The sequence below is a fragment of the Carcharhinus amblyrhynchos genome, chromosome 5, assembly GCF_965287045.1.
Source record: "Carcharhinus amblyrhynchos chromosome 5, sCarAmb.v2.hapA, whole genome shotgun sequence".
NCBI lineage: Eukaryota > Metazoa > Chordata > Chondrichthyes > Carcharhiniformes > Carcharhinidae > Carcharhinus > Carcharhinus amblyrhynchos.
In genome coordinates, this window is record NC_137328.1 from 30,362,584 (window position 1) to 30,390,559 (window position 27,976).

The 27,976-nt window shown below is 42.1% G+C and overlaps 1 protein-coding gene across 1 annotated transcript; it reads right to left on the minus strand.

The window, feature by feature from the left end:
- Positions 1-203: 203 nt before the first annotated feature.
- On the minus strand, positions 204-13,261 carry mboat4 (membrane bound O-acyltransferase domain containing 4). Its single transcript, XM_080189583.1, has 3 exons — positions 13,227-13,261; positions 9,575-9,799; positions 204-1,182 (listed from the first exon to the last, which is right to left on the minus strand). The coding sequence occupies exons 1-3, from the start codon at positions 13,259-13,261 to the stop codon at positions 204-206; spliced, it is 1,239 nt and encodes a 412-aa protein (XP_080045709.1).
- Positions 13,262-27,976: the final 14,715 nt, after the last annotated feature.

The window sequence follows — 27,976 nt, forward strand, 5'->3', positions numbered from 1 at the left end:
CCCTACAACAAAAGGCACATCTTGGTTGCCCATTTGCTGAAGTGATCTACTAGTTCCAGCAAATTAGTATCTCCAATCCACTGAAGCTACCTGATACCGTCCATAGCTATTATGATAAAACACCGTTGATTTGTAAGCTGAAAGTGATGCTACCTTATTTAAATGAGAAGAATATAGAGCACATGGTAAAATGAAAATGCATTTTAATTTTTGCTTGGCTTGTTTGGCGTACCTATTAGTACCAGTACATACAACAACGGGCAGACAGTGCAAACAGACTTGCATAGCACCAATGCGCAAGAAAAGCTCCGTAATTCCACAGCTACTAAAATGTATGCAGTTACCAGTTGAGTTTGCATCCATGTCAAGACTTTATAGAATACTCTCAGGAACCTTGATCCTGCAGTAAGTGAGTCCATATATTGGTGAACATGATAGTCTGCTTTTACAGTAACAGCCCACAAAATAAATCCAAAGATTTGGCCAGGGTGAAGGCCATGCCACCAAGCTGAAAAGACAAATGTTGACATCAGAGGCTGAAATTTGCAGCGATCATACACCATCCTCCTTAGCCAGCAAGCTGTCGTTTTGTTCCAAGTTCGAGCAACTTCAGATATCTTATTGCTTGTCTCGAGTGCCCAGATGTCAACATCAGAGAAATTAGCTTTTCCAGTTCTGTCCTTGTCCAATCCGAGACCAACTAAATTGTTAAGAGATTCACTAAGAAACCATTGAGAGTAATATGCTAGTCTGAACATCAAAGCAGTAATCCAAATCAGTAAAATATCCTTAGAAACATCCCATTGAAGGGGTCCTTGGTCACTTTGCTCCATAACACCGATGCAGTTTCTTACAGACATCCTCAGCGTATTCAACATGAAAAATAAGACACACTTTTTAAAAAATGACCACAAGGGTTTGGCCATGTTTTTCTTACCAGTCTTTTCAAGATTTTCCATGTGAATTCTGAACATTTGAAAAGAACACAGAGGTCCTCCAAGTAGTGCAGGGAAATAGAGCATGTAGCTGAAGTATGGTAGTGAACAGTAGAGAATTTTAGAGCCAAGACCTTTCTGCTGCATAATTCGAGCTGGAATCCTGATTTCACCTTCGTGAACGTCCAATGTCATTGATGTTATTCTTTGTGTTAACAACATCAGGGATGACAGCGCTATTGTGAACCTAGATGTGAAACCAGGCATAGACCTCTGAATAGTGATGTATTAACTTATTTTTTACAATGATAAATTAAATTATTGCTGGAGTGATACTTATCAAAATATTCTGAAGATTGGAAGAAAGCAACAGGTAGAATGTGTAATTTTAAGGTACTTTCTCATTACAGTTGACTTCTTTGTCCATTAATTGTAACTTTACAGGAACACAATCCTCAAAACAATGAAGATTGGCACAATGGCACAGTGGTTAGCATTGCTGCCAAGGACCTGGGTTCAATTCCAGCCTTGGGTAACTATCTGTGTGGAGTTTGCATGTTTTCCTGGTGTCTGTGTGGGTTCCTCTGGGTGCTCCAGTTTCCTGTCATAGTCTAAAAATGTGTGGGTTAGGTGGATTGACCTTGCTAAATAACCCTTAGTGTCCCAGGATGTATAGGTTAGGGGGATTAGCAGGATAAATACGTGGGGTTACGGGGATAGGCTCTGGATAAGATGAGTCAGTGCAGACTTGATGGGCCAAATGGCCTGCTTCTGCACTGTTGGGATTCTATGTTCTTTGAATATTCCCTTTCACAAGGGATGAAGGTGACCATCAACCCACCTCATCTTTTCATTGAAATACATAGTCTTCCAATTGCACTGCTGAACTCTTTTTGCCTCCAACTGTCTCTTGTCCACTTTGAGCCTATTCCAAGTATCAACCTTCTGTTAGTGCAAAGACTAGTTTGTATTTACCATAGAGCCAAAGAAAGACACAGTGCCTGAAGAAGCCATTTGATCCACTTTATCTGTGCCAGCTTTTTGTGAATTATCCAATTAATGCCAATCCCCTGTTCTTTTTCTATAGCCCTGCTAATGCTTTCCATTCAGGTCTCTATCCTTTCAGTTCAATCTTCTGAATTTACTAAAGCATCTAACTCCATGACACTTTCAGGCAGTCATTATTGCATTTCAGATCACACAACATTAAAAAGCAAAAGAGAAAATGCTGGAAAATCTCAGCAGGTCTGGCAGCACCTGTAAGGAGAGAAAAAAGCTGATGTTTCAAGTCTAGGTGACTCTTTGTCAAAGCTCTGACAAAGGTTTGACAAAGGGTCATCTGAACTTGAAACATCAACTGTGAAATGCGCTGCCCATTTTAACACTCAGTGAGTGCCTCATTCCAATCCTTCTTCTTCCTACAACTTTTGTCTACATCCCTTGCACTCCACAAGTTGGATTGTCCTGATAGAAGGTAATGATATTTATCTTACTGTGACATTAAGGCGCAGGCTTAGAACATAGAACATAGAACACTACAGCACAAACAGGCCCTTCGGCCCACTAGTTGCGCCGATCACTTCTATACCTACTAAGCCATAGACCTATCTATAACCCCCAATCCCACTAGATCCCATATACTCATTCAGAAGTCTTTTAAAAGACCCCAGCGAGTTCGCCTCCACCACCACCGACGGCAGCCGATTCCATTCACTCACCACCCTCTAAGTGAAAAACTTTCCCCTAACATCTCCTCTGTACTTGCTTCCCTGCACCTTAAACCTGTGTCCTCTCGTAGCGACCATTTCAGCCCCGGGAAATAGCCTCTGAGAATCCACCCTATCTATTCCTCTCAACATTTTATAAACTTCTATCAGGTCGCCTCTCAACCTTAGTCTCTCCAGGGAGAAGAGTCCCAGCTCCCTCAACCTATCTTCATAAGGCATGCCTCCCAATCCAGGCAACATCCTTGTAAATCTCGTCTGCACCCTTTCAATAGCTTCCACATCCTTCCTATAGTGAGGCAACCAGAACTGCGCACAGTACTCCAAGTGGGGTCTGACAAGGGTCTTATAAAGTTGCAGCATTACCTCCCGACTCCTAAACTCAATCCCTTGATTAATGAAGGCCAGTACAACATACGCCTTCTTGACCACATCCTCCACCTGCGAGGCCGATTTAAGAGTCCTACGGACCCGGATCCCAAGATCCTTCTGCTCTTCAACCCAGCTAAGACTCCTGCCCTTGATATTGTACTCCTTCATCCCATTGGTCCTGCCAAAATGGACCACTCCACATTTATCCGTGTTGAAGTCCATCTGTCACTTCTCCACCCAGTCTTGCATCCTATCTATGTCCCGCTGCAACTTCTGACATCCCTCCAGACCATCCACAACACCACCAACCTTCGTATCGTCTGCAAACATACTAACCCATCCCTCCACTTCCTCATCCAGATCAGTTATGAAAATGACAAACAGCAAGGGTCCTTGCATAAGACCATTTTCTGCCCTAGGTGAGTCTTCAGTCTGGCACCCTCACATCCCCACAATTAACTTGTAAAGGCAGTAAAATGGTCCCACTCTTGCACAACTAGGAGTTTTGGTGAAGTATTAAGTAGTGTTTAGTGAGCCAGAACCTCCAGATTCAAATCCTGCCTCAGGACTTGATGACCAAGGAAGGCACATTTATTACACAGTCAAATAGATCAAATCTGTAAACTTACAAATCCTTCCAAACGTGCTGGTGGTAAAAGTGAGAGAGCCTCTTGGTCAGCCACACTTGATGTGGAGTGATACCTCTTGAGCCAGATCAGCTGTCTTCTGGATAGGTATTTACAAAGATATTGGGCCATAACTTTCTCAGAGTTGCAATCAGTATATCTGCACTAAAATTCTTAAGCGCCTGTCTTGCCTGATCTTCCTGATTCAGTCCAGTTGTGATTCAGCAACACAGGCTCCAGTGTCAAAGTGTAAAAGAAGCAGAGTAATGGAGGACATGGCCCCTTTTACAATACTAGCTGCCGTAAAGAAGGTGAGTTCAAAGATCCCATTCAAAATTACTGGCCTAGAAGATTAAGTGTCTATGGTAAGTTGATAGGATGTGGGATGGTGGAGGTGCGGGGGAGGACCAGACGTTCAGGGGGTGGGGAAGTGGTCAGATATTCAGGGGGAAACATCAAACATTCGATGGTGGAGAGGTCAGACGTTTAGGGGAGGAGAGAGAGGTTGGACAATTGGGGGCGTGGGGGGAAAGATTGTCAGTAATTTGTTGCGGGAGAGGCCAGATGTTTAAGGGGAGAGAGAGGTTGTTCCATTGGGGGTGTGGGGGAGAAATTGTCAGACATTTTGTGGGGAGGGGTCAGACATTTGGGGGGAGAGAGAGCTCAGACATTCGGTAGGGGAGGTGGGGTCAAACATTCGAGGAGGGGAAGGGTTCAGACATTTGATGGGGGGCAGAGATCAGACATTGAGCAGAACAGTGGCACAGTGGTTAGCACTGCTGCGTCACAGCACCAGGGACCTGGGTTCAATTCCAGCCGTGCGCCACTGTCTGTGTGGAGTTTGCACATTCTTCTCATGTCTGTGTGGGTTTCCTCCAGGTGCTCTGGTTTCCTCCCACAATCCAAAGATGTGCAGGTTAGGTTGATTGGCCATGCTAATGTTGCCCCTTAGTGTCCTGAGATGTGTACATTAGAGGGATTAGCAGGTAAATATGTAGGGATGTGGGGGCAGGGCCTGGGTGGGATTGTGGTTGGTGCAGACTTGATGGGCCAAAGTCCTCTTTCTGCACTGTAGGGTTTCTATGGTTTCTAAGTCACACACAGTCCTGACTTGGAAATATATGATGTGGAGATGCTACTTGGAAATATATCCCAGTTCCTTTGTCACCACAGGGTTAAAATCCTGGAACTTTATATCTAAGTGCATTGTGGGAGTAATTTCACCACACTGGCTTTCCCAGTGACAATGTTATTGCCAATGATGTCTTTAAACTTTGACAGAGCATAAACAAAATATGAAAATAATCTCAAACTGGTGTTTCCACTTAAAGGTTACACAATATGAATAAATGATGGGAAATGGGAGATAATTGAAATCAAAAAGGTTTACTTAAATAGAACATTCCTTACAAGTGATAAACAGGCCAGCTCCATATTGTGCCCAGCAACAGCTCATTAGTGGGATATAAATATATGCCTTGTCTTGAGTAAGATATTTTGATAGACAGAAAGACCGAGATGTTAAGGGAAAAGAAGTGTAGCTTGGCATGCCTATGTATTTATGCTTCATTAACTTGAGATTTTCCAGAACCCTTAAATCACTGTTAGAAATAATTGCCACTGGAAATAAATCTTCTGAAGCATGTCCTATTGGTCAATTTTCTTTGAATTTAAATTATACAAGAGTATAAGAGTTTGGAACAACTCTTGGCAGACACTCTCAGAATCTGTTTCAATAATCTTTACTTAATAGAGGTAAAATGGCATCTCTTACAAGCACAATATTGGAGACAGAAAACAGGAAGTGGTTGTAGATTGTATGACTTTTGCAGCCAATTACAGGCAGAGATATGTGTGCAAATTTGCCTGAGGTTTAGGAAGATGAGATTTAAGTCAGCAGGTTCCAAGATAGACACATGTAGATAAGATTTATTCAGCCAAAGCAGAGGATCCAAGTGGAACAGATAACTGTGTTGTGGCAGCAGTTTATCAAAGACAAGGTAACACCAGCTCTCTTGAAACATTGCTATACACCGAGAAATTCAGGGCAAATGTTGAAGAATTGAGTTGCTGGTATAGGGGATCCCTCCTCGTGCAGCAATTGACTGCACTGCACAACATCAGCAGATGAGAGATTTTCTTAATCTTAATCTCCCAGTAACTGGTCAATACTGAGAAGTGATTCATTCTGGTAGGACAAACTTGAACACGGATTACAGGGTCAATGGAAGGGCTCTGAAGAATGTGGAAGAACAGAGAGATCTTCGGGTTCATATCCACAGAACTCTGAAGGTTGCCACAAATGGACAGAACCGTGAAGAAGGCTTATAGTGTGTTAGCATTTATTAACGGGGGGTTTGAGTTTAAGAGCCGTGCGGTTATACTGCAATTATACAGGACCTTGGTGAGACCACATTTGGAATATTGTATGCAGTTCTGGTCACCTCACTATAAGAAGGATGTGGAAGCATTTGAGAGAGTGCAGAGGAGACTTACCAGGATGCTGCCTGGTTTGGAGGGTAAGTCTTATGAGGGAAGGCTGAGGGAGCTGGGGCTTTTCTCTTTAGAGCGGAGGAGGATGAGAGGCGACTTGATAGAGGTTTATAAGATGATGAGGGGGATTGATAGAGTGGACATGCAGAGACTATTTCCTTGGGTGGATGTAGCTGTTACATTAAGGTTACATTACTTTAAGGTTCATGGTGGGAGATATAGGAGGGATGTCTGAGGTAGATTCTCTACTCGGAGAGTGGTTGGGGTGTGGAATGCACTGTCTGCTGTGTTAGTGGAGTTGGACACTTTAGGAACTTTCAAGCAGTTATTGGATAGGCACATGGAGCACACCAGAATGATAGGGAGTGGGATAGCTTGATCTTGGATTTGGACATAGCTCGGCACAACATCGAAAGCTGAAGGGCCTGTACTGTGCTGTACTGCTCTACGTTCTATGGTCACCTATTAGGCAGTTCAGAATTACACGGCAGTGTAAGAAAAATTGGGGACTGACTGACCTTCTGTAGAGGCTAATGGGGGAGCCACAGCACATGAGTGAGTGAAGGAAAAACCATAGTTACTGCAACTGCCCAATATATACATAATTCTCCTCCCATTGGCTGATTGGTAGCAGAATAGAAATACCAATCTCTAATTCCAGACCTCTAAATTAGAAACCAAAGAATCCCTACAGTGCAGAAGGAGGTCATTTGGCTCACCAATTTTGCACCCAATTTTACAAAAAAGCACCTTACCTGCACCCTTTCCCATGACCAATCCACCTAACCTGTACATCTTTGGAGCATGGGAGAAAACTGGCGCACCAGGAGGAAATCAAAAAATTGCGAGGGGCCACGGGCTTCGAGTGAGAGGGGTGAGGTATAATTCAGATGTTAGAGGGAGGTTTTTCACACAGAGGGTTGTGGGGGCACTGCCAAGTAGGGTGGTGGAGGAAAGCACGCTCGAGTTGTTTAAGGCTTACCTAGATAGGCACATGAGCGGACTAGAGATGGAGGGATACAAAAGATTGTTCTAAATAAGGATCAAGAGCCTCAGGACGTTCCTGGGAATCAAAAGATTCATATGGACTGTCCACCATATTTTATGGCTCACCTGTCTTATGTTTGAGTTTCTGGGGATTCCGTGAATGTCTGTATAAGTTGTGTATGTTGGTTGATGTCTTTTTTTTACATCCACAGGTGAATCGGTCCACCTTGTTGTCAAACAAGGGGCATACACACGGTGGGTCGTGCGAGGGCTGCTCTTGGATGTTGCTTCGAGAGTTGTCTCGTACTTCACGTCATTAGTGTATGCTTAAACTGGACCAGCTGATGGGCAATATGACAGCTGAGTGACTATCACTGATTGTTGTGCAGATACATGTATTTGGGCCAGTGTATGTGGGAGTTTACACATTCTCCCCGTGCCTGCGTGGGTTTTCTCCCGATGCTCCGGTTTCCTCCCACACCCCAAAAACGTGTTCTTAGGCTGATTGGTGTTAACAAATTGTCCCTCAATCTAGTTATAATTCTCTAAATTTGCACACCTTTATTGTGGAGTCCAATAGGCGTAGACAAAGCTCATAGGTCAAAAAGGGCACTCACAATGTTAAAATGGCAGCGCGGGCTTGTTGGGCCGAAGGGCCTGTTTCCTGTGCTGTGTTCTTCTTTGTTCTTTGAAACCTACATAGACATGGGGAGAATGTGCAATCTCCACACAGACAGTTATCCAAGGCTGGAATTGAACCCGAGTCCCTGGCACTGGGAGGCAGTAATGCTAACTTGCTGAAATTTTATCCAGAGCCCTTATTAATTTGCACCAAGGAGTGAATCTCATCATTCATTCACATTAATACAGGCCTTCTGTACTCAGCACTTGTGTGTTTTAATTGTCATGTACTTTGATTGTATTAATTTTGGACCACTACTTATTTTGGCTTTTTACTTTCACTAATAGTTTTATTTTCTCTTTCTTTCCCATTGGTGCTGGAAGGTATTTCCAGTGTTGCTGCGTCTGCAGGTTCTGATTTTTTTTGTTGTTATTGGGACACATGCTCTTCTATCGTTCCCCATAAGTTACTTGCAGTGTGGAGGAGAAGAAGCCTCATTTTAATTTAATGAAAAATTAACGAAAGCAAGCCTGCAGAAAGTAGGACACACACACGTTAGTAAAGATTATACTAACCAGCTTCCTGAAAGAAATGAAGAAAATAAATATTTGCAATCTTTATGCTAAGCTATTAATTTATGGTTAGCCGTTACATACAATTGTTCTTGTATGATGAAAGGATCGATCAGTGTTAATCAGTGTTTCTAAGCTTATTTGAACAGTTCCAGTAAACCGAGTAACACCTCAAACAGTTACTGGGACTTGTTGAATGAAAATAAATTAACAATGAGCTTAACTGAAACAATCAAATTAGCATGTTTATGTTTTGAATGCTTTCCTCCTTCGCGGCACATTAGCACAGTGGTTACCACTGCTGCCTCATGGTGCCAGGAACTCGGGCTTGATTCTTGGTTTGGTCGCTGTCTGTGCTGAGTTTGCATGTGCTCCCCATGGCTGCATGGGTTTTCTCCGGGTACTCTGGTTTCCTCCCACAGTCTGAAAGATGCGCTAGTTAGATGCATTAGTCAGGTTAAATTCTCCCTCAGTGTACCTGAACAGGAGCCAGAGTGTGGCAACTAGGGGATTTTCATAGTAACTTCACTGCAGTATTAATATAAGCCTACTTGTGACAATAATAAATAAGTTTAATCTTAAAATAGTTTTCTTTCACAGGTCTGTGCTTTTGCAAAATATTGGTCTTGAGTGAGACTGGGCACATGGCTCAACCTGCTGCTGCTGATTTTTACACTTGTTATCTTGCTTCCAGTCTTCTGACAGTTAATTGGAGATGGAATAATTGGCTATAGAATTGATTAGTGGTTTTTAGAACACTGCTTATGGATCAGGGGATGCAGGACTGCTTCCACCAGCCCCTCAGGCAAAATTTAGCCTGGGTGCCAATCCCCTGTCTAATCTCCAGTCTTTCATGATTGCCAGGGATCTTGCGCTGATCGACCTACAATTAAATAGATCTTCATTTGGACAGTGGGTCTGTGAAATCTGTGTCCACAAATGCTTGTTAGTCCTAATAGCTACGCTGGAGTCTATTGAACAGATGTCTGGATATTAGTGTTGGTTAGCTCTTCCAATACTCATGTGCATAAATGAGATCATGAACATGAAGCATTATTTTCAAGCAAAATAATAAAATAAAGAGGCCAGACAAACCAGCAAAACAGCTACAAAGGAAAAGTAATAGGACCAGGCAAGATGGAACATAATTATAACACCATCTGAGAGCAATATTTGCCTGAGTAATGGACCAATTAATCACCAAGTGGTATTTGTAATAAGTGCTTATAAATTACATACTTACTTAATGTCTGCTGTTTCTTGTAAATAATAGTCTTTGTAGTGTAGCCAGAGATGGCACATTGTCTGCCATACCATCTGAGCGAGGAAGGTACATTTGTGAACAATTCTGGGCTCCAGAGAGAATATGAATACCATTGAGAGAACAGAAGGTATGAGAACCAGAACAGCATAAGGTCCCATGGAAACAATCGCAATGAGGAGTCCTCCGAACAATAGGAATGTGTATCTGGAGAAATATGACAAATTCTGTTCTTTAAATTTGACCCATATCAACTTCTACTTAAGTGTGCACATCAGCACTTTTTTATTAATTGATTTTTCTAAAACAAATACAAACACAGAGATGCACATGTGTGCCAACACATAACCAAACCCACACATACCCACATTGATATATCAAAGCATACACTCAATCATACTGAAATACACAAACATACACACACAGACTTTATGTAGTCACACATATAGACATAGTTACAAGCTCATATATACATGTATGTATATTTGTTTATAATATGTATGCTCTCATGGCAACTCATGTTCATTGACATACATGAACACAGTGCTCAGCGGTAGCAACTCTTACTTCTAATGAAGGAATATATCAGTTCAACTCCACTCCAAAGAATAAAACACACAAAGAATTAAACACACATTACCAGATAACATATCAATGAGTTGGGGCAGCACAATGGCACAGTGGTTAGCAGTGCTGCTTCACAGCACCAGGGACCAGGGTTCAATTCCCAGTTTGGGTCATTGTCTGTGTGGAGTTTGCACATTTTCACTGTGTCTGCATGGGTTTCCTCCAGGTGTTCCAGTTTCCTCCCACAGTCCGAAGATGTGCAGGTTAGGTTAACTGGCCATGGTAAATTCTCTCTCAGTGTACCTGAACAGGAGTGTGGCGACTAGGGGATTTTCACAGGATCTTTATTACAGTGTGAATGTAAGCCTACTTGTGGCTAATAAATAAACTTTACTGAGAGAACATTAAACTAAGGTCTGCCCTCACAGACAGGTGAGAAATCCTAACCAGTATCACTAACACTAGATTATCAAATCATTTATCTTATTGTTGTGTGTGGGTCTTTGCTGTGCACAAATTGGCTGCCTATCATTGTGACTACAGTTCAAGACGTCCTTTGATGCCTATGAAGCACTTCAGAATATCCTGCGGGTGCTACATAACAAAAATTATTTCTTTCATAGATCATCCAGAGTTAAAATAGATGTATGCTTGCTTTCACACAGAAAATCTCTACTTAAAACAAATATGTAACCATTACTGGAATAAAGCTCATGAACATTTAACCTCTGGTTAATTAATCTTGAAAAGTCACCAGCATGTCATTGTATCAGTGGAGCTAACTACATAACCAAATTGAGTTTGTAACTTTGACTTACCGTAAGGAATAACACAGAAAAATTGTATTTTATGTGATATAATTAAAGCACTTTGAACAATTGAACAGTTTTACAATAATTTCAGCTGTCATGAAACAGCTGACTGAACTTACTTATTTGGGTTTTTCTTAATATTAAATGAGGCAGCTACTTGCAACAGTGCGAGTTCCACTTAGGAAACCCTAATTTCCATTTTGATCAACAAAAAAAAGTAAAGAACATAATTTACACTCAAATTAAAACTATTATGTTTGTTCCTTAAATTCCTGATATGTTCTACATAATAACAAAAGAGTGAAAGAAATGATCTACTGTGCTAGATTTTTTTCCCCACCGACTATTCTCTTTTGTCTTCACAACTCCATTTTTGTACGAAAGAAAAGTATTGCAAATATTAGAAATCTGAAATAAAAAGACTGAAAATGTGGGGTATATGCAGGATGTCAGGCAGCATCTGTGGACAGAGAAAGAGTGTTAACATTTCAGGTCAATAACTTCTCATCAGGGTTCAGAGGAAAGGTCATCAACCTGAAACTTTAACTCAATTTTCATAGTTTTCTTTTGGATCGGTAAACACTCAAACTAGTGATTTACAAATGGAGCAATCTGCCTGCAAAATAAAGTTACAAGATACTCATCTTCCTTTTATTCCATTCCATGATATTTTAATTCAATTTGCCAACCAGTCCTTTTATCTAGGAATGCATATAATTGGATATTGCTGCTTTATTTCAACCTACCAAAGACATTTCACCCATCCTGTTACCCAACAGTTAATTAATAATGTACATGTTCACAACAATCAGGTTGTAGAACGTATGGGGTGCAATTAAGAACTTTTAATGATTAAAAGAGTTAGGGCTTGGTATTACTCATTATTGACAAACTTTAGGCATTCTTACCTTGCTGTCAGAGAAAGATGTCCTATGATGGACAGGTGATAGAACATAAGTGCAAGTGGGACACTCACAATCTGGTAGATGGTGACTGGGTAATAGTCTAACTCAAATTGTAAAAATCCTAAATCCATCCTGGGACACGAATTACCACAGGTCAAAGCAACTTATTCTTACAACTGCAATTATATTCAAGCACAAATGGCAATATTTAAATGGAACCCCAATTTGTACCACACAGCAGTACCAAACTAATGTGACACATGCTTGTCCATATTTAAACTGAACTTGAGAAAATATGCAACGAGAGAAATGTCAATTGATAAGAAAGGGGAAATGACTGATTACTGTACTCGTTTCCCAGTAACTGAACAGCTCCAGAGAGGAATTCAATCTGGGTGCCAGATAAGCAGCTTGCACTATTTGACACTTAGCATTCCTACTGCGAACAATTGGCACGCTAATTGGCTTCTAGCAATTACAGTATTTGCCTAAAGCTTACATTAAAAGCAAAATATTTTAGTTTTCTTGGACTGTTTGGAGCAAACCTGTGTGTATCCAGGGAACATGGGTCCATGCACCATTGGTCTTTCACTTGGTATTACATTCCCCACATTGCATCACCATGGATAAAAGGTAAATATAAATTCATATTGAAATAATTCAATGTCCTCCCATAGGAGACTATAGTTTACATCTGTGGTTCACTGTTTAAATGGTGGAACGTACACTCTTGCAATAGACCACAGCTGAGAGATTTGTTTGTGTGGCATCATTAGCAGCAGTGCTACATAGGCCTACTGACCTTCCCTTGGGCAATAGGCAGCGATGCAGGTCATTCACTATTGGTGTGGTCCATGCAACATCCTTCATTAATATGGGTGCACACAGCCATCCTCTTGTGTACAATTCTATCCTAATGCAATAGTCCAACCAGCTGCTGTGATGCGAGGATACCAAACTTGGACAATGGTGGTCCTAGCAATGGGAAAAAGATGCAGGAAGCAGCAAGCTGAACTCTGTGGAAGCACTATTTAAAAGACCAAGCATCCTCATTGCAGGTAACTGAAATCTTCGGATAATATCTGAAAATACTCTGGCAGGTTTTTGGAAGTGTTTTGACCCATTTACCAGAGGGTATTGCTGTCCCCTTGCAGAGATAGCAGAGGAGTTGGTGACCTGTCCACAATAAGGCTGCAACAGATGTGGGGGCAACAGTGACAATGCCCTTTGGATCTGCAGCACCACAGCGTGGCAGAGGCTGCAGAGAGGGCAAGATCCCTGTCTTGCTCTGCTAAGTTGGTGCCAGCCTCGCTCATGCTCCTTAACAGTGTTAGAAGGCTCACAACTAACCTGTGTCCATATCTCCGTTCAACATTCTCTTGCATGCTAATCCAGTTAGGTCATTATTGCAAATCCTGTACAGTGATATTTTCCTTCCACCCCCTTCTCCAGTGAGCTGGTAAATGAATTATCCTTTATCCTTGGCCTGCTTGCAGCCCACTTGTGTCCAGTGATTCATCATGTGCTGATCCTAATTCTACACTAGTCTTGCCTAAAAGATTAAGTGCAGTCCTGGTATCTGAGCTTCTATGAGCAATAGATCATGTAATTGAGCTGTTTCATCAACACTGTCCTGTTGTTCTGTCCAGTTTTTTCTCCTTGCTCTGCTGTGGCAGTGTAATGGCAATTTGTGGGTTTTACTTAGAAGGGGGAAGTTAGTGTGTAGGAATCAGGTGGGGTTGAAAATAAGAGATCAATCTGCATCATAATGCGAAATAGCAAATATGCTCTGAGTTGAAATGGGGTGAAAGGCAGGGAGGTGCCATCATCCTCAATGTTCTCAGGGACATCAGATGCCATCTAGCTCCATTGCAGCCTGTGTTCTTGTGCCCTACAAATTCATGTGTCACTTTACCCTGAGAGAGAGATGGCAGAATGTTCCTGATTATTTAGCATTGTGTTTGGTGATATGCCTACCACAGCTGAATAGTTCGTAGCATGTGGAGGCAGTGAAAAGTGGATGTAACTTTTGGTTACATGTTCCTGAGGAGCAGTATCCAGAGGCAGCGATTTTTGGGCGTGTGAAGAGGCAGCATAAAAGGTAAATTTTTCTGTTTATTTTGTTTAACTGTTTATTTCTAATTTAAGTCGCGAGTTTTTCAGCGGTTTTTTTAAAATTAGTTAGAAACCGGAAGTCGTCACTAGGACACTTACCGGTAGTTGTAGTTTTTTTTTCTTGAGCCCCTAATCCTATAAATTAGCGCAGAGAGGATACCCGATCCTCTACACTGGTAGAGAATCCCACCCTCCCACCTCCTCTAACCTAAATTATAAGTGTGGAAAAGTTTTTTTTTGTCTTTTTTTTCTGCTGGTAATTGTTTCAGGGATGGCAGTTCAGGCAGTGAGCTGCATCTCCTGTGGGATGTATGTGGTGAGGGACTCCAGTAGTGTTTCAGGGGATTTTACTTGTAAGAAGTGTGTTAGATTGAAGCTTCTGGAGGAGCGTGTAAAGGAGCTGGAGGGGGAATTAGAGGAACTCCGCATAATTCGGGAGGCAGAGGAGGACATAGATAGGAGTTATAAGGAGATAGTCACTCCTAGAAATCAGTCTTGGGTCACTGCCAAGAGGAGGGGAAAGAGGCAAGTGGGGGGAAAATCCCCTGGGGCTGTTCCCCTCCAAAATAGGTTTTCGGTCCTGGAGGCTACAGTTGAGGAGGAATCAACTGGGGATAGCCAAAGGGAGCAGGTCTCTGGGGGTGAGCCTATTGAAAAAGCTCAGGTGGTTAGGGGATGCAAAAGATTGGGCCTCGTGATTGGGGACTCCACAGTCAAGGGGACGGATAGGAGAGTCGGTAGTAATGGTAGGGACTCAGGGCTGGTGTGTTGCCTACCAGGGGCTGGGGTCCGGGATATATCGGAAAGGGTATTCAGGACTCTTAGGGGAGAGGGAGATCAACCCCAAGTTATAATTCATGTGGGGACACATGACATAGGGAAGCTAAGGGAAGGGGATATTAAGCAGAGAATCATGGAGTTGGGGTGGAAACTAAAGGCCAAGTCAGACAGAGTGGTTATCTCTGGACTCTTGCCTGTGCCAAGGGATAGTTTAGAGAGGAATAGAGAGAGGGAAAATTTGAACTTGTGGCTGAGGGGATGGTGCAGGAGGGAGGGGTTCAAGTACTTGTGCAATTGGGGCTCATTCTGGGGAAGGTGGGACCTCTATATGAGGGATGGTTTACACCTGAACCAGAGGGGAACAAATATCCTGGGGGGTAAATTTGTGAAGGCTATGCGGGGTGGTTTAAACTGATTCAGAGGGGGGGTGGGATCCTGAGTAGAGGGGGTGAAAATGAGGGGGACATAGTTGGGGACTGCAATGCACGGCATTGTGGGGGTGGGGCGGAGCAGGGTTTGAAATGCGTATACTTTAATGCGAGGAGTATTCGCAATAAAGTGGATGAACTTGCAGCGTGGATCAGTACCTGGGACTTTGATGTTGTGGCCATTTCAGAGACATGGATAGAGCAGGGTCAGGAATGGATGTTGCAGGTCCCGGGGTACAAATGCTTTAGTTGGAGTAGAGAAGGAGGTAGAAGGGGGGGTGGGGTAGCATTATTGGTAAAGGACTGTATTACAGTGTCAGAGAGGAAGTTTGATGAGGACTTGTCTGTTGAGGTAGTATGGGCGGAGATTAGAAATAGGAGAGGAGAGGTCACCCTGTTGGGAGTCTTTTATAGACCTCCAAAAAGTTCTAGAGAGGTTGAGGAAAGGATTGCAGAGACGATCCTGGTTAGGAGTGAAAGTAATAGGGTAATTGTTATGGGGGATTTTAACTTTACTAATATTGATTGGAATTGCTATAGCTCTAGCTCGTTAGAGGGGTCAGTTTTTGTTCAAAGTGTGCAGGAAGGTTTTTTGACTCAGTATGTTGATAGGCCAACTAGAGGTGAGGCTATATTGGATTTGGTGCTGGGTAATGAGCCAGACCAGGTGCTAGACTTGGAAGTTGGTGTGCATTTTGGTGATAGTGACCACAATTCGGTTACGTTCACCTTAGTGATGGATAGGGATAGGCATGAACCTCGGGTCAGTAGTTTTAGCTGGGGGAAGGGTAATTATGAGGCTATTAGGAGAGAATTAGGAAGCATAGGTTGGACTATGAGATTACAGGGACTGGGAACGTCCGAAATGTGGAATTTTTTCAAGGAACAGCTACTGTGGGTCTGCAATAGGTATGTCCCTGTCAGGCAAGGAGGATTTGGTAGGGCTAGGGAACCGTGGTGCACTAAAAAAGTTGATTCGTTGGTTAGGAAGAAAAAGGAGGCTTATGTTCGGATGAGGCTTGAGGGCTCAGGTAGTGCATTAGAAAGCTTTAGATTAGCTAGGAGGGAGTTGAAGAGGGAGTTAAGAAGGGCTAAAAGAGGACATGAGATGACTTTGGCTGATAGGATTAAGGAGAATCCTAAGGCGTTCTATAGGTATGTCAAGAACAGAAGGTTGGTTAGGGCAAGATTAGGGCCAGTTATAGACAGTAGAGGGAAGTTGTGTGTGGAACCGGAAGAGATTGGAGAGGCATTGAACCAATATTTCTCTTCGGTGTTCACGCAGGGGGACATGAATGTAGCTGTGGAGGACACTGGGGTGCAGGGGTGTAAAATAGAAAGTATTGCAGTTGAAACCAGGGATGTGCTGGATATTCTAGAGGGCTTGAAAATAGATAAGTCCCCTGGTCCGGATGGGATTTACCCTAGGATTCTCTGGGAGGCTAGAGAGGTGATTGCAGAGCCTCTGGCTCTGATCTTCAGGTCATCGTTGGTCTCTGGTATAGTACCGGAAGATTGGAGGACAGCGAATGTTGTCCCATTGTTTAAGAAGGGGAACAGAGACTTCCCCGGGAATTATAGACCGGTGAGTCTTACTTCTGTTGTGGGCAAGGTTTTAGAAAGAATTATTAGGGATAGGATTTATAGTTATCTGGAGAGTAATGAATTGATTAGCGACAGTCAGCATGGTTTTGTAGCAGGTAGGTCGTGCCTTACTAACCTTATTGAGTTCTTTGAGAAAGTGACCAAAGAGGTGGATAGGGGTAAGGCAGTTGACATGGTATATATGGATTTTAGTAAGGCGTTTGATAAGGTTCACCATGGTGGGCTTCTGCAGAAAATGCAGATGTATGGGATTGGGGGTAATCTAGGTACTTGGATCAGGAATTGGCTGGCAGATAGGAGACAGAGGGTGGTGGTTGATGGTGAATATTCGTCATGGAGTTTGGTTACGAGCGGTGTGCCTCAGGGATCTGTTTTGGGGCCACTGCTGTTTGTAATTTTTATTAATGATCTGGATGAGGGTATAGCTGGGTGGATTAGTAAGTTTTCTGATGACACCAAAGTCAGTGGTGTGGTAGATTGTGAGGAAGGGTGTCATAGTTTGCAGGGTGACTTAGACAGGTTGCAGAGCTGGGCCGCGAGGTGGCGGATGGAGTTTAATGTGGAGAAGTGTGAGGTAATTCATTTCGGTAGGAGTAACAGATGTGTTCAGTATAGGGCTAACGGGAGGACTTTGAATAGTGTGGAGGAGCAGAGGGATCTAGGTGTATGTGTACATAGATCCCTGAAGGTTGGGAATCAAGTAGATAAGGTAGTTAAGAAGGCATACGGTGTCTTGGCGTTTATTGGTAGGGGGATTGAATTTAGGAGTCGCAGCGTCATGTTGCAACTGTACACAACTCTGGTGCGGCCGCACTTGGAGTACTGTGTGCGGTTCTGGTCCCCACATTACAGGAAGGACGTTGAGGCTTTGGAGAGGGTGCAGAGGAGGTTTACCAGGATGTTGCCTCGTATGGAGGGGAGGTCATATGAGGAGAGACTGAGGGATTTGGGGTTGTTTTCGCTGGAAAGAAGGAGGCTAAGAGGGGATCTTATTGAAACATATAAGATGATTAGAGGTTTAGATAGGGTGGATAGTGATAGCCTTTTTCCTCGGATGGAGAATGCTAGCACGAGGGGGCATGGCTTTAAATTAAGGGGTGGTAGTTATAGGACGGATGTCAGGGGTAGGTTCTTTACCCAGAGGGTGGTGAGGGATTGGAATGCCCTGCCTGCTTGTAAATGCGCCTAGTTTGGGGGCGTTTAAGAGATCTATGGATAGGTTTATGGACGAAAAGGGATTGGTTTAGATTAGTGGGTCAGTGTTTTTTTTTAAAAAAACTGGTCGGCGCAACATCGTGGGCCGAAGGGCCTGTTCTGCGCTGTAATGTTCTATGTTCTATGTTCTATGTCTGAGGATGAATTGGGATACCTGGATGTTATCTGTTAGTCTTGACTGATAGTGATTGCTGTTCAGTGAATGATAAGGGTGTGGGACATTGAGCAGTCTGAGAAGTTGGTTTCTGATGGGTCGTGGATAGTCATGTGACGATGCATTCACTGACCACCTATGTGTGATCATTAGATCTCTTGTAAAACTGCTACTGGGTCCTTGTGCCAAGACTCTGGGAGTTGACTTAGTCTGTCCCGTTGCTTTTAGTAAGTGATCCTTGTAGGTCTTCTGGCCCTTGTTGAAACAATGTTGTCTCTCCTGTTGCCCAGCTAAATCACTAAATATCTCCAGAACTGCATCTGTCACCCAGGTGTTTTGTGATCTATATTAATGACCTAGACTTGCCAGTAACACACAACATGGGTGCATTGTGAACTGTAAGGAAGATAGTGAAAGACTGCAAGGGGCTAGTGGAATGGACAGACATGTGGCAGATGAAAAGAACTGCAAAGAAGTGTGAAATTATATGTTTTGGTAGGAAAAAGAAGAGGAAAAGCAATATATAATTCTAAACGAGGTTTGGAACAGAAGGGTGTGTGGGTGCACAAATACTTGAAGTGGCAGGGAAGGTTGAGAAAATGTTAATAAGTTTCACAGGTTCTTGGGCATTGGTTTATTATAGGCATAGAATACAAAAGCTTGGGAGTAATAAAGTATTTCATACTTTATAAAATAATGGTTTGACCTTAACTGGAATATTGATTGACAGCAGAGTTTAGGAAACATGCAAATGCATTGGCGAGGATGCAGAAAAGATTTACAAGAATTCCAGAATTGAAGGAATTCAGTTGCAAGGATTTTTGGAGAAGTTAGACTTGTTCTCCATAGAGAAGGCTGAGAGAAGATTTAGTAGAGATGTTCAAAATCATGAGGGTTCTAGACAGAGTACATGGGGAGAAACAATTCCAGTTGGTGGTGGAAGAGTTGACAACCAGAGGACACCAATTTAACGTGTTTGATAAGAGAGCCAGAGGTGACATGAGGACAATTATTTTTGAGCAGCAATTGGTCAGGATCTGCAATGCATTGCTGAAAGTGTGGTGGACGCAGATTAAGTTATGGTTTTTAAAATGGAATAGGTCATTTCCAGGTTTTTTGGAAAGACAGGTAGTGGAATTGGCTGAGCTGCTCTTGCAGAGAGTTGGCACAGACACTATGGGTTGAATGGCCTTTTGTGTTGTAACCATTCTATTATTCTAGATTTTCTGTATGTAGGATTTACTGGCAAGGCCAACATTACTCTTGAGAAGGTGAGCCACATTCTTGAACTGTTGCAGTCCACGTAATGTGAGCACTCGCACAATGCTGTCAGGACAAGAGTTCAAGTATTTTCACCTAGTGAAAGTGAATAAATAGGAGCTAGTTTCACACCTGCACGGTAATTGACTTGGAAGGAACTTGCAGGTGATAATGTTCTAATACGCTTGCTGCATTTGTTCTTCTAGATGGTGGAGATCATAGGCTTGGGAATATCTATTCAAGAAGCCTTAGTGAGTTCCTGTAAACCGTGCCATTTTTTAAAATTGATCATTTATCCACAGGTATAGCAATGAGTTACTTTATGTGGTCTGTTTTAAATGAAAGTAGTTTTGAAATCCTTCTTGCATGCAAACATTGCAGCTGCCGAGATACCAACAAAGTAGATACTTTAATGAGCCCACCATTAAAGATGTGTTCGACGATCCCTTGAGGAAGGAAGTAACTGGCTATATGGGTCAGCCTTCCATCAGATGTCCAATCTAACTGATGGGCAGACCAAGGGGTGTGAAAACCCAGCAAGCTCTACTGAGAATGCATTTCTGGGCTGGGGTGAGGGCAGAGTTGTGGGGGAAGCCAGTGGGAATGGGAGGTAAGAAGTTTTTGTTGATAGACCAACCTATGGTTGGGAAAGAAGTTACCAACTCTCCAGAATGTTAATGAAAATATGAGATTTACTGCCCATTCCATGTTACCTGGAAGACTTGCTAAACTACTTCACAGAGCAGTTAAATGTCAGCTAGATTAATCTGAAACTTGAGGCCAATCCCAGTAAGATTTTTTCAGGCTTCATTCCCTAAATACGATTAGTGAATGAGTTGTGTTTTCTTGGTTATCCAGCTGCTTTAGGATCACTTTTACTAACGTAAACTTTTTATTTCCTTTTTTTCACCTGAATTCAAACTTTTAAATTGCTATAGTAAGGTTTGAGTTCAAGTTGTCTGCATTATTAGTCCAGTCAAATATGTTTATATCCTGATTTATGGTCTCCTGGAATTAAGGATTAACCAGCTGCAAGAAAACTCATAGGGTGTTAAAAATATATATTTATTCTTCAAAACGTTAGTTTTTTTTAAAAAATGGAGACAGAATGAAAGGCAGTTTGACTAATAATCAAGACTCTGTTGATGAAGAAACAGTTTGCTTTCCAATCAATTCAATGAGGATGGAGGAATTAGACAATCACCAATTCTGAGAGCAAGAAAGGAGGGTGGAACTGGGCACAACATGCCAGGAAACATGGAATGAACCATCATGTGATGAACCAGAGTTGTCAATCTTTGGGATGCTTTTACTCACCCCCACTTCATGTGAATTCAGGAAGAAAAACATTGAGGGTGGGATTTTCATGTCCCACCAAAATTCCTACCCAAAGTCAAAGTGGCACAGTAGCACAGTGGTTAGCACTGCTACCTCAAAATGCCAGTGACCGGGTTCAATTCCTGCTTGGTCATTCTCTATGCTGAGTCTGCATGTTCTCCCCATGTCTGCATGGGTTTCCTCTAGATTCTCCAATTTCCTCCCACAGTCCAAAAAATGTGCTGCTTAGGTGCACTGGTCATGCTAAATTCTCCCTCAGTGTACCCAAACAGGGACTGGAATGTGGTGATTCAGGGGATTTTCACAGTATCTTCATTTCAATGTTAATGTAAACGTACTTGTAACACTAATGAATAAATACATTTTAAACTAAAAATTTTAAAATGGATGTTTATCTGTTTCTCCAAATTTTTCATCTCACCTACAACAGGTCTCACCACAAACAGAATTATAAAGTCCTGGCTTGAGAAACTGCTGTTAATAAGACAGTCAGCTCCAACAAAAACTATAAATTCCTTGGTATACTAGTCCTCCCCTGGCATCCCATATCTCAATATGTTTGTCCCATGGTCCCCAATTAAAATTTTGTTGATTTTTGGAGATGAACAGTTCAAACTGCACTATTTTTCTCTTACCACTTCTCTGTAAACAGAAAGTGTTTTGGCTTAGTTTGTTTTAAAGAACAAGCGGAGGCGTTTTCTTTCCCAATCCCTTCATTTTCTTAAAATTCAGTTTTACTAATCATCCTGCATAAAACTCAAATTAAGATTAACTCGGATGGTAAATTTATTCATGCATCCGAAGTCCATGAAAGGAGTGTGTGCAATGCCCCACTCCATATTCACACAGTAAAGGGAGGGATAGACAGAAGGAGGTTTACAGCACAAGGATCACAGAAAAACTGAACATTGGTTCACATACATTTCAGAATCCCAAAGTCCGAGCCCAATGGGGAATTATTTCACAAAAACATTTAGAATTTGGTTGACTGTGGTTTTCAGGTGGTGTTGATGTCACAAGATAAAGTAGGCACACAGAGATTGAGACAGTTCTGCAGGTGATGGTACAAGATCTTTCAGCAGAGTCAGGATAAATGGGCCAGTTCTTGAGGATGTCAGGACAAATGTGGATGGCCATAAAACAATAGATAAGGGTCATGGGTGGAGGGGTGGACTGGTGGTGTTAAAATGGCGGCGCGGGCTCGTTGGGCCGAAGGGCCTGTTTCCTGGGCTGTTTTGCTCTTTGTTCTTTGTTAAATACGTGACTAGGATGGGAATAGAGGGGTATGGTACGCGAAAGGGTAGGGGTTTTAGTTCAGTTGGGTGCCATGGTTGGTGCAGGCTTGGAGGGTCGAAGGGCCTGTTCCTGTGCTGTAATTTGCTTTGTTCTCTGTTCTTTTTTAGTTATCCTTCCTGGACACAGCCAGCTTCTTTGTGGTTAGCCAATAGGAAGGTAAAACAGCAAAATGGGTGTGCAGCTCAGGAAAGGTAATATGCAACTGTTCAGAAGGCCAGAGACTTTATAGAATTATAGAATACCCCAACTGTGTAGAAGGAGGCCATTCAGCCCATTGAGCCGGCCCCAACCCCAATCCCACCTAGGCCCTATCCCTGTAACCTCACGTAATTACCCCACTAATCCCCCGACACGACGGGGCAATTTAGCACGGCCAATCCACCTAACCATCTTTGGAGTGTGGGAGCATCTGGAGGAAACCCATGCAGACACGGGGAAAATGTGCCATCTCCACACAGTCACCTGAGACCAGAATTGAACTTGTTAACCACTGCACCACTGTGCTGCGTATAATGTATAATTCCTTCCCCTCAATGACTTCAAAAAGGGGATGTTTATTCAATTTCTAGATTGACTTTGTTTCCAGGACTGATAATGTCTCAGCCATTATGAGTCGAAAGGGGTGCTATTTCTGTTGAGGGCCTGACATTGGGCAGGTCTCGATAGGCCCACTGACTCCACTAATTAGATTGGCTTATCAAATGCAAATGGCGTTCTGTTGCTCCCTTTGAAATTGATCTATCAATCCCTAGTTGTCTGTTACTAGCTCCTTAAGCGTAATGAGCATTTTCGAAACTGAGAGGAGAATTATTTTGTTCATGAACCAGTGATAACTTCAGGACAGTCAACCATCTTAAATGTCTTTGTTTAGCAGAAGGATCCAATTTAAAAATAAGTGATAGCAATAAGAATAAAAAATAATATTTCAATATCTATAGTGTTGGTTTTCTGTTTTGTGTCAGCAGAACCCAACAGTAAATATGCTTGTTTATTTTGTTAAAAGTTCTACCTCACACTGTTTTTCAACTTAGTCCTCCATAATGCTCTATGTAGAAGGGTTCTTACAAAGGAAAAGGTGAATAGTGAGCTTCAAATTGAAAGCCAAAGCACTGCCAAAAAATAATGGGGGCCTCTTGATTATTGCCCTATCTTTGTCCCATTACTGATGGCCAAGTCGTCAGCTACATAGGCACCCTGTTCTGGAATTAACCCCCTTAAGCTCTTTTGCTTTTGACCAAGTTTTTGTCCCTCCTCCTAGTATTTTTTCTTTGACTTAGTGTTGATTTTTAAAAATTACATCTTTGAAGTAATTTTAATATTTTAAAAAGTTGTTCATGAGATATGAAAATCACTAGCAAAACCTGTGTATATTTCCCATCCCTAATTGCCCTTGAGAAGGTGGTGGGGGGTTATCTTCTTAAACCGTTGCAGTCTGTGCCTTGAATGTTCTCTCACAGTACTGTTGGGGAGTTTCAGGATTTTGTCCTAGTGCCGATAAAGTAACAGATATATTTCCAAATCAGATGGTTTGTGACTTGGAGGGAACATGCACATGGTGATGCCTGTTGCTCTTGTTCTTCTTACTAATTGCTTGTCTCACTTAGTCCTCACTTGCCAGAAATAGCCATTGCCTGGCCCTTGTGTTACAAATGTTAGTTTCCACTCATTAATCCAAGCTTAATGCTGTCCAGGTCTCGTTGCATTTAGTCACAAACTGCATTATTAAACACCATGCAATCTTAAACATACATCCCTATTCCTCACCTTGCATTGAAAGGAAGCAACTGAAGGTGGTTTGGTGCAGGGAACTGCTCTGAAGAACACCTCCAAGAATTTCTTGGCATGAAGATTATTGGCCTTCAACAATTACAACCATCTTTCTTTCTGCCAGCCAATTGGAGAATTTTTCCCTCGATTTCCAATGACCTTAAATTTTGCCAGTGCTCTTTGATACTACATTTGGTCAACTAGTGCCTTGATAACAAAGGTGGTAATTCTCATTTCACATCTATTCTTTTGTCCATGTTTGGACTGAGACTGTAATTTCAGTGGAGCTGAGTGGCTCTGGCAGATCCCAAAACTGAGCATCTGTGTCAGGTTATTTCTGAGTAAACATCACTTGATTGCGCTGTCAATGACAACTTTCAGCATTTTTCTTATGATTGAGATTAGATTGATAGAACAATAATTGATCTGATATAGTTGTTCTGCTTTTTGTGTGCAGGACATACCTGGGCATTGTTCCACATTGCTGGGTATATGCGGTGTTGTATCTGTACTGGAATAGCTTGGTTATTCTGGAGCGCAAGTCTTCAGTACTATGACTTGTGCTCCAGAACTAGCTAATTCACCTAACCAGCACATCTTTCAGACTGTGGGAGGAAACCTGAGCACACCCACGCAGACATGGGGTGAACATGCAAACTCTGCATAGCAGTGACCCAAGCTGGAATCAAACCTGGGTTCCTGGTACTGTGAGGCAGCAGTGCTAACCACTGTGCCACCGTGCCAAGAAAAACTATTTTGTCTGGTGAAGGAATCCAGAACAAAGACTTTAAAATGAAATCTTAAACATACGGTTTAGGATGAAGAGTAGGCCACTCAGCCTCTCTAACCTGCTCCACCATTCAAAAGATCACGACTGATCTGATTTTAACCTCAGCTACACATTCCTGACTACCTGGGTAATGTTTCATCCCCTTCCTCATCAATAACCAATCTACTTCTGCTTCAACCATCTTTTGAGAAAGAAGGGCAGTACGGTGGCACAGGGGTTAGCACTACTGCCTCACAGCAGCAGGGACCCCAGTTCAATTCCTGGTTTGGGTCACTTCCCGTGCAGAGTTTGCACATTCTTCCTGTGTCTGCGTGGGTTTCCTCTGGGTGCTCCAGTTTCCTCCCACAGTCTGAAAGATGTGCCGATTAGGTGCATTGTCTATGCTAAATTCCTCCTCAGTTTACCTGAATAGGCACTGGATTGTGGTGACTAGGGGTTTAACTCCATTGTGGTGTTAATGTAAGCCTGCTTATGATACTAACAAAATGAACTTTTAAAGGATTCCAAAGTCTCACAAGCCTCTTGAGAGAAAATGTTTTTTCTCATCTCTGTCCTAAATGGGCATCCCCTTATTTTAAACAGTGAGCCTGAATTCTAGGTTATGTCATTCTAGGCCATTCAAGGGTGATGCTGAAAGCTCTTCTTTGCACACAGGACAGTGAAAATACTGAAATTTCTCTCAAAAGATGTTGAAGCTAAGCCATTTGAAAATCTCAAAGCTGAATTTGTTAGACTTTTGCAAAATAAGATGTGACAATGTATTTGTGGAGGCTTCTTAAGTTCAATAAATGAATTTTATTTACAAGATTTCTTCATTAGCTGCATGTTTGGAGTAGTTCACAGCACACACTTTCTAACCAGAAAACTCCCCCTACCTCAGAGATTGCCTATGCCATGTGCTGATTGGCTGCTCGTGTAACCCTTAAGGTTGGTTTTACAGTGATAATCACCACAAAGTCACTAAGGGATTAGGGAACCAAGGTAAATGGATTTTAAGACACAGATCAGCCATGATCTAATTGAATGAGTGAATGGGCTCATGAGATTGACTGGCTAGCCCTGTTCCTAAAAGACTTGCCCCCTCTATACCACACCTTTTGTCTTGTGCAACTCTTTTACTATTTAGCTCATACTGTGCATTTCAGAATACAGATCAGGTATGCTTGTGTTAAAAACAAGAGTTTTTACACAATAAATGTGACAAAAATCAAATCAAAAACCTTGCAATGGATAGTATAAAGTTCAAGCCATGAGTCTTGTGATTCAAACTGGGGTGTTACTAACATGACAGACAAAGTGACACCGAGCAGATATTTTGTACAAATCACTCTTTATTAATAGTTTAAAGCACTTGATAAACACTGAACATTCATTAAATGAATTAAGTGATTCACTGAAATCACTTATTACACTACTCGTTATCTGTTTAAAGCACTTGACAAACACTGAACTGCTCTTTATTTCATTAGAATACTGACTATTTGTTAGTTACAATGAATCACAAGACTCATGGCTTGAACTTCATACTATCCATTGCAAGGTTTTTGATTTGATTTTTGTTGCATTTATTACTATACAGTGAAAAAGTATTGTTTCTTGCGCACTGTACAGACAAAGCATACCATTCACAGAGAAGGAAAGGAGAGTGCAGAATGTAGTGTTACAGTCATAACTTGGGTATAGCGAAAGATCAACTTAATGTGAGTTAGGTCCATTCAAAAGTCTGATGGCGGCAGGGAAGACACTGTTCTTGACATGACCTCAGATTTTTATATCTTTTTCCCAATGGAAGGTAGAAAAAAGTATGTCCTGGGTTTATGGGGTCCTTAATTATGCTGGCTGCTTTTCAAAGACAGTGGGAAGTGTCGACAGAGTCAATGGATGGAAAGCTGGTTTGTGTGATGGATTGGGCTACATTCATGATCTTTTGTAGTTTCTTGCAATCTTGAGCAGGGCAAGACTATACCAAGCTGTGATACAACCAGAAAGAATGCTTTCTATGATGTATCTGTAAAAGTTGGTGAGAGTCATAGCTGACCTGTCAAATTTCCTTAGTCTTCTGAGAAAGTAGTCATTGGTGGGCTCCCTCCGATGAGTCTCCTTCTCCTCTGAGTCCTGAGCTCAGGACGGTCTTCTTAAGTGATGGTTGATCTGGGATGTCTTGCTGCTGAGGCTGTTAACTTGTTCCTCTATATCCAGTTTCTTCCAGCATGGAGAAAGTTATTTTGCTATGTACAGGGATGACCTTGTTACCCGTTTTCCACAATGCTTGTAAAAACAGCTTTCATCTGCTGGCCTTATTCTCTTTGTTGAGTAAAACTTATCACACTTGCAAGATTCAAGCCCTGCGTTGTGTAAGGTTGGCTACTTTCCCCATCATGCTTTGTGGAAGTTAATCAGGCTACAGGAGTTAAAACCAGAAAATGCTAGAAATAATCAGCAGATCAGAAAGCTAACTTTTAGATTCATGAACTCTTCTTAGAATTGGAATGATTAGAGGCATAACAGTTTTTAAAGAATATTCTGTTATTGTTCTTTATTCTTGCTTTCCACCTCACTACAATCTTTCCTTTCTAGTCTCCTTCCCTGTTCCTGTTCCAAACGGTTACATCTCTAACGACTTCTAGTTTTGACAAAGGTCAGCAACTGGAAAGGTTAATCCTGTTTTTCTCTCACTTATTCAGCAGGTGCTTCCTGATCTGCTGAGTATTTCCAGCATTTTCTCTTTTTAATTCTTAAATGATTGATTTATTTTTTAAATATATAGAAGTAAGGTTATTGTGCGTTCTGAACTCTTCACTGCCAAATATGTGGTAATCATAATGTAGAGATGCCTGCGTTGGACTGGGATAAACATAGTAAGAAGTCTCACAACACCAGGTTTTAAATCCAACCAGTTTATTCGATAGTAATCCCACATGTAATCCCGATTACTTGTGAGACTTCTTACTAAATATGTGGTAAACCAGTCGATGCAATTCTCATTCCTCTCTGCATACCAGTTCAACGTGAAATATGTGGTGGAATGCAAGCCAGTATTGACCGAAACCTCAACAGAAACTTCTCATACTGGGACGCTGAGCTATACATCCATCCTGGGATAATGGCTGCACACTTTGTTTAGATCTCTCTTCCCCCTACAATAAACATGACATTTGTCACTCAATAAATCTGACTTAATTTATTGAGTGACAAATCCCCTTTCCCCCCTTTAATCGGGATTGCAATCCACCTGAGCGCTGACGTTGAAAGGGCTCAGGTGGAGCCCTTGCGCTCAGCATTGTGTTGAGTGCCAGAGGAAAACCTGTCTTTCTGGTTTCTGTGTAATCTGAGAGTTGGGCTCGCCCTGCAC

What these genes read in the sequence shown, in the direction of transcription:
- mboat4 (XM_080189583.1), bottom strand. Translation starts at nt 13,261, where the DNA reads ATGCAAGAGAATGTTGAACGGAGATATGGACACAG. An exon ending in GAACGGAGATATGGACACAG is followed by an intron (nt 9,800 to 13,226) that starts GTTAGTTGTGAG and finishes ATATTTCTCCAG; the next exon opens with ATACACATTCCTATTGTTCG. An exon ending in CAAGAAACAGCAGACATTAA is followed by an intron (nt 1,183 to 9,574) that starts GTAAGTATGTAA and finishes TTTCACATCTAG; the next exon opens with GTTCACAATAGCGCTGTCAT.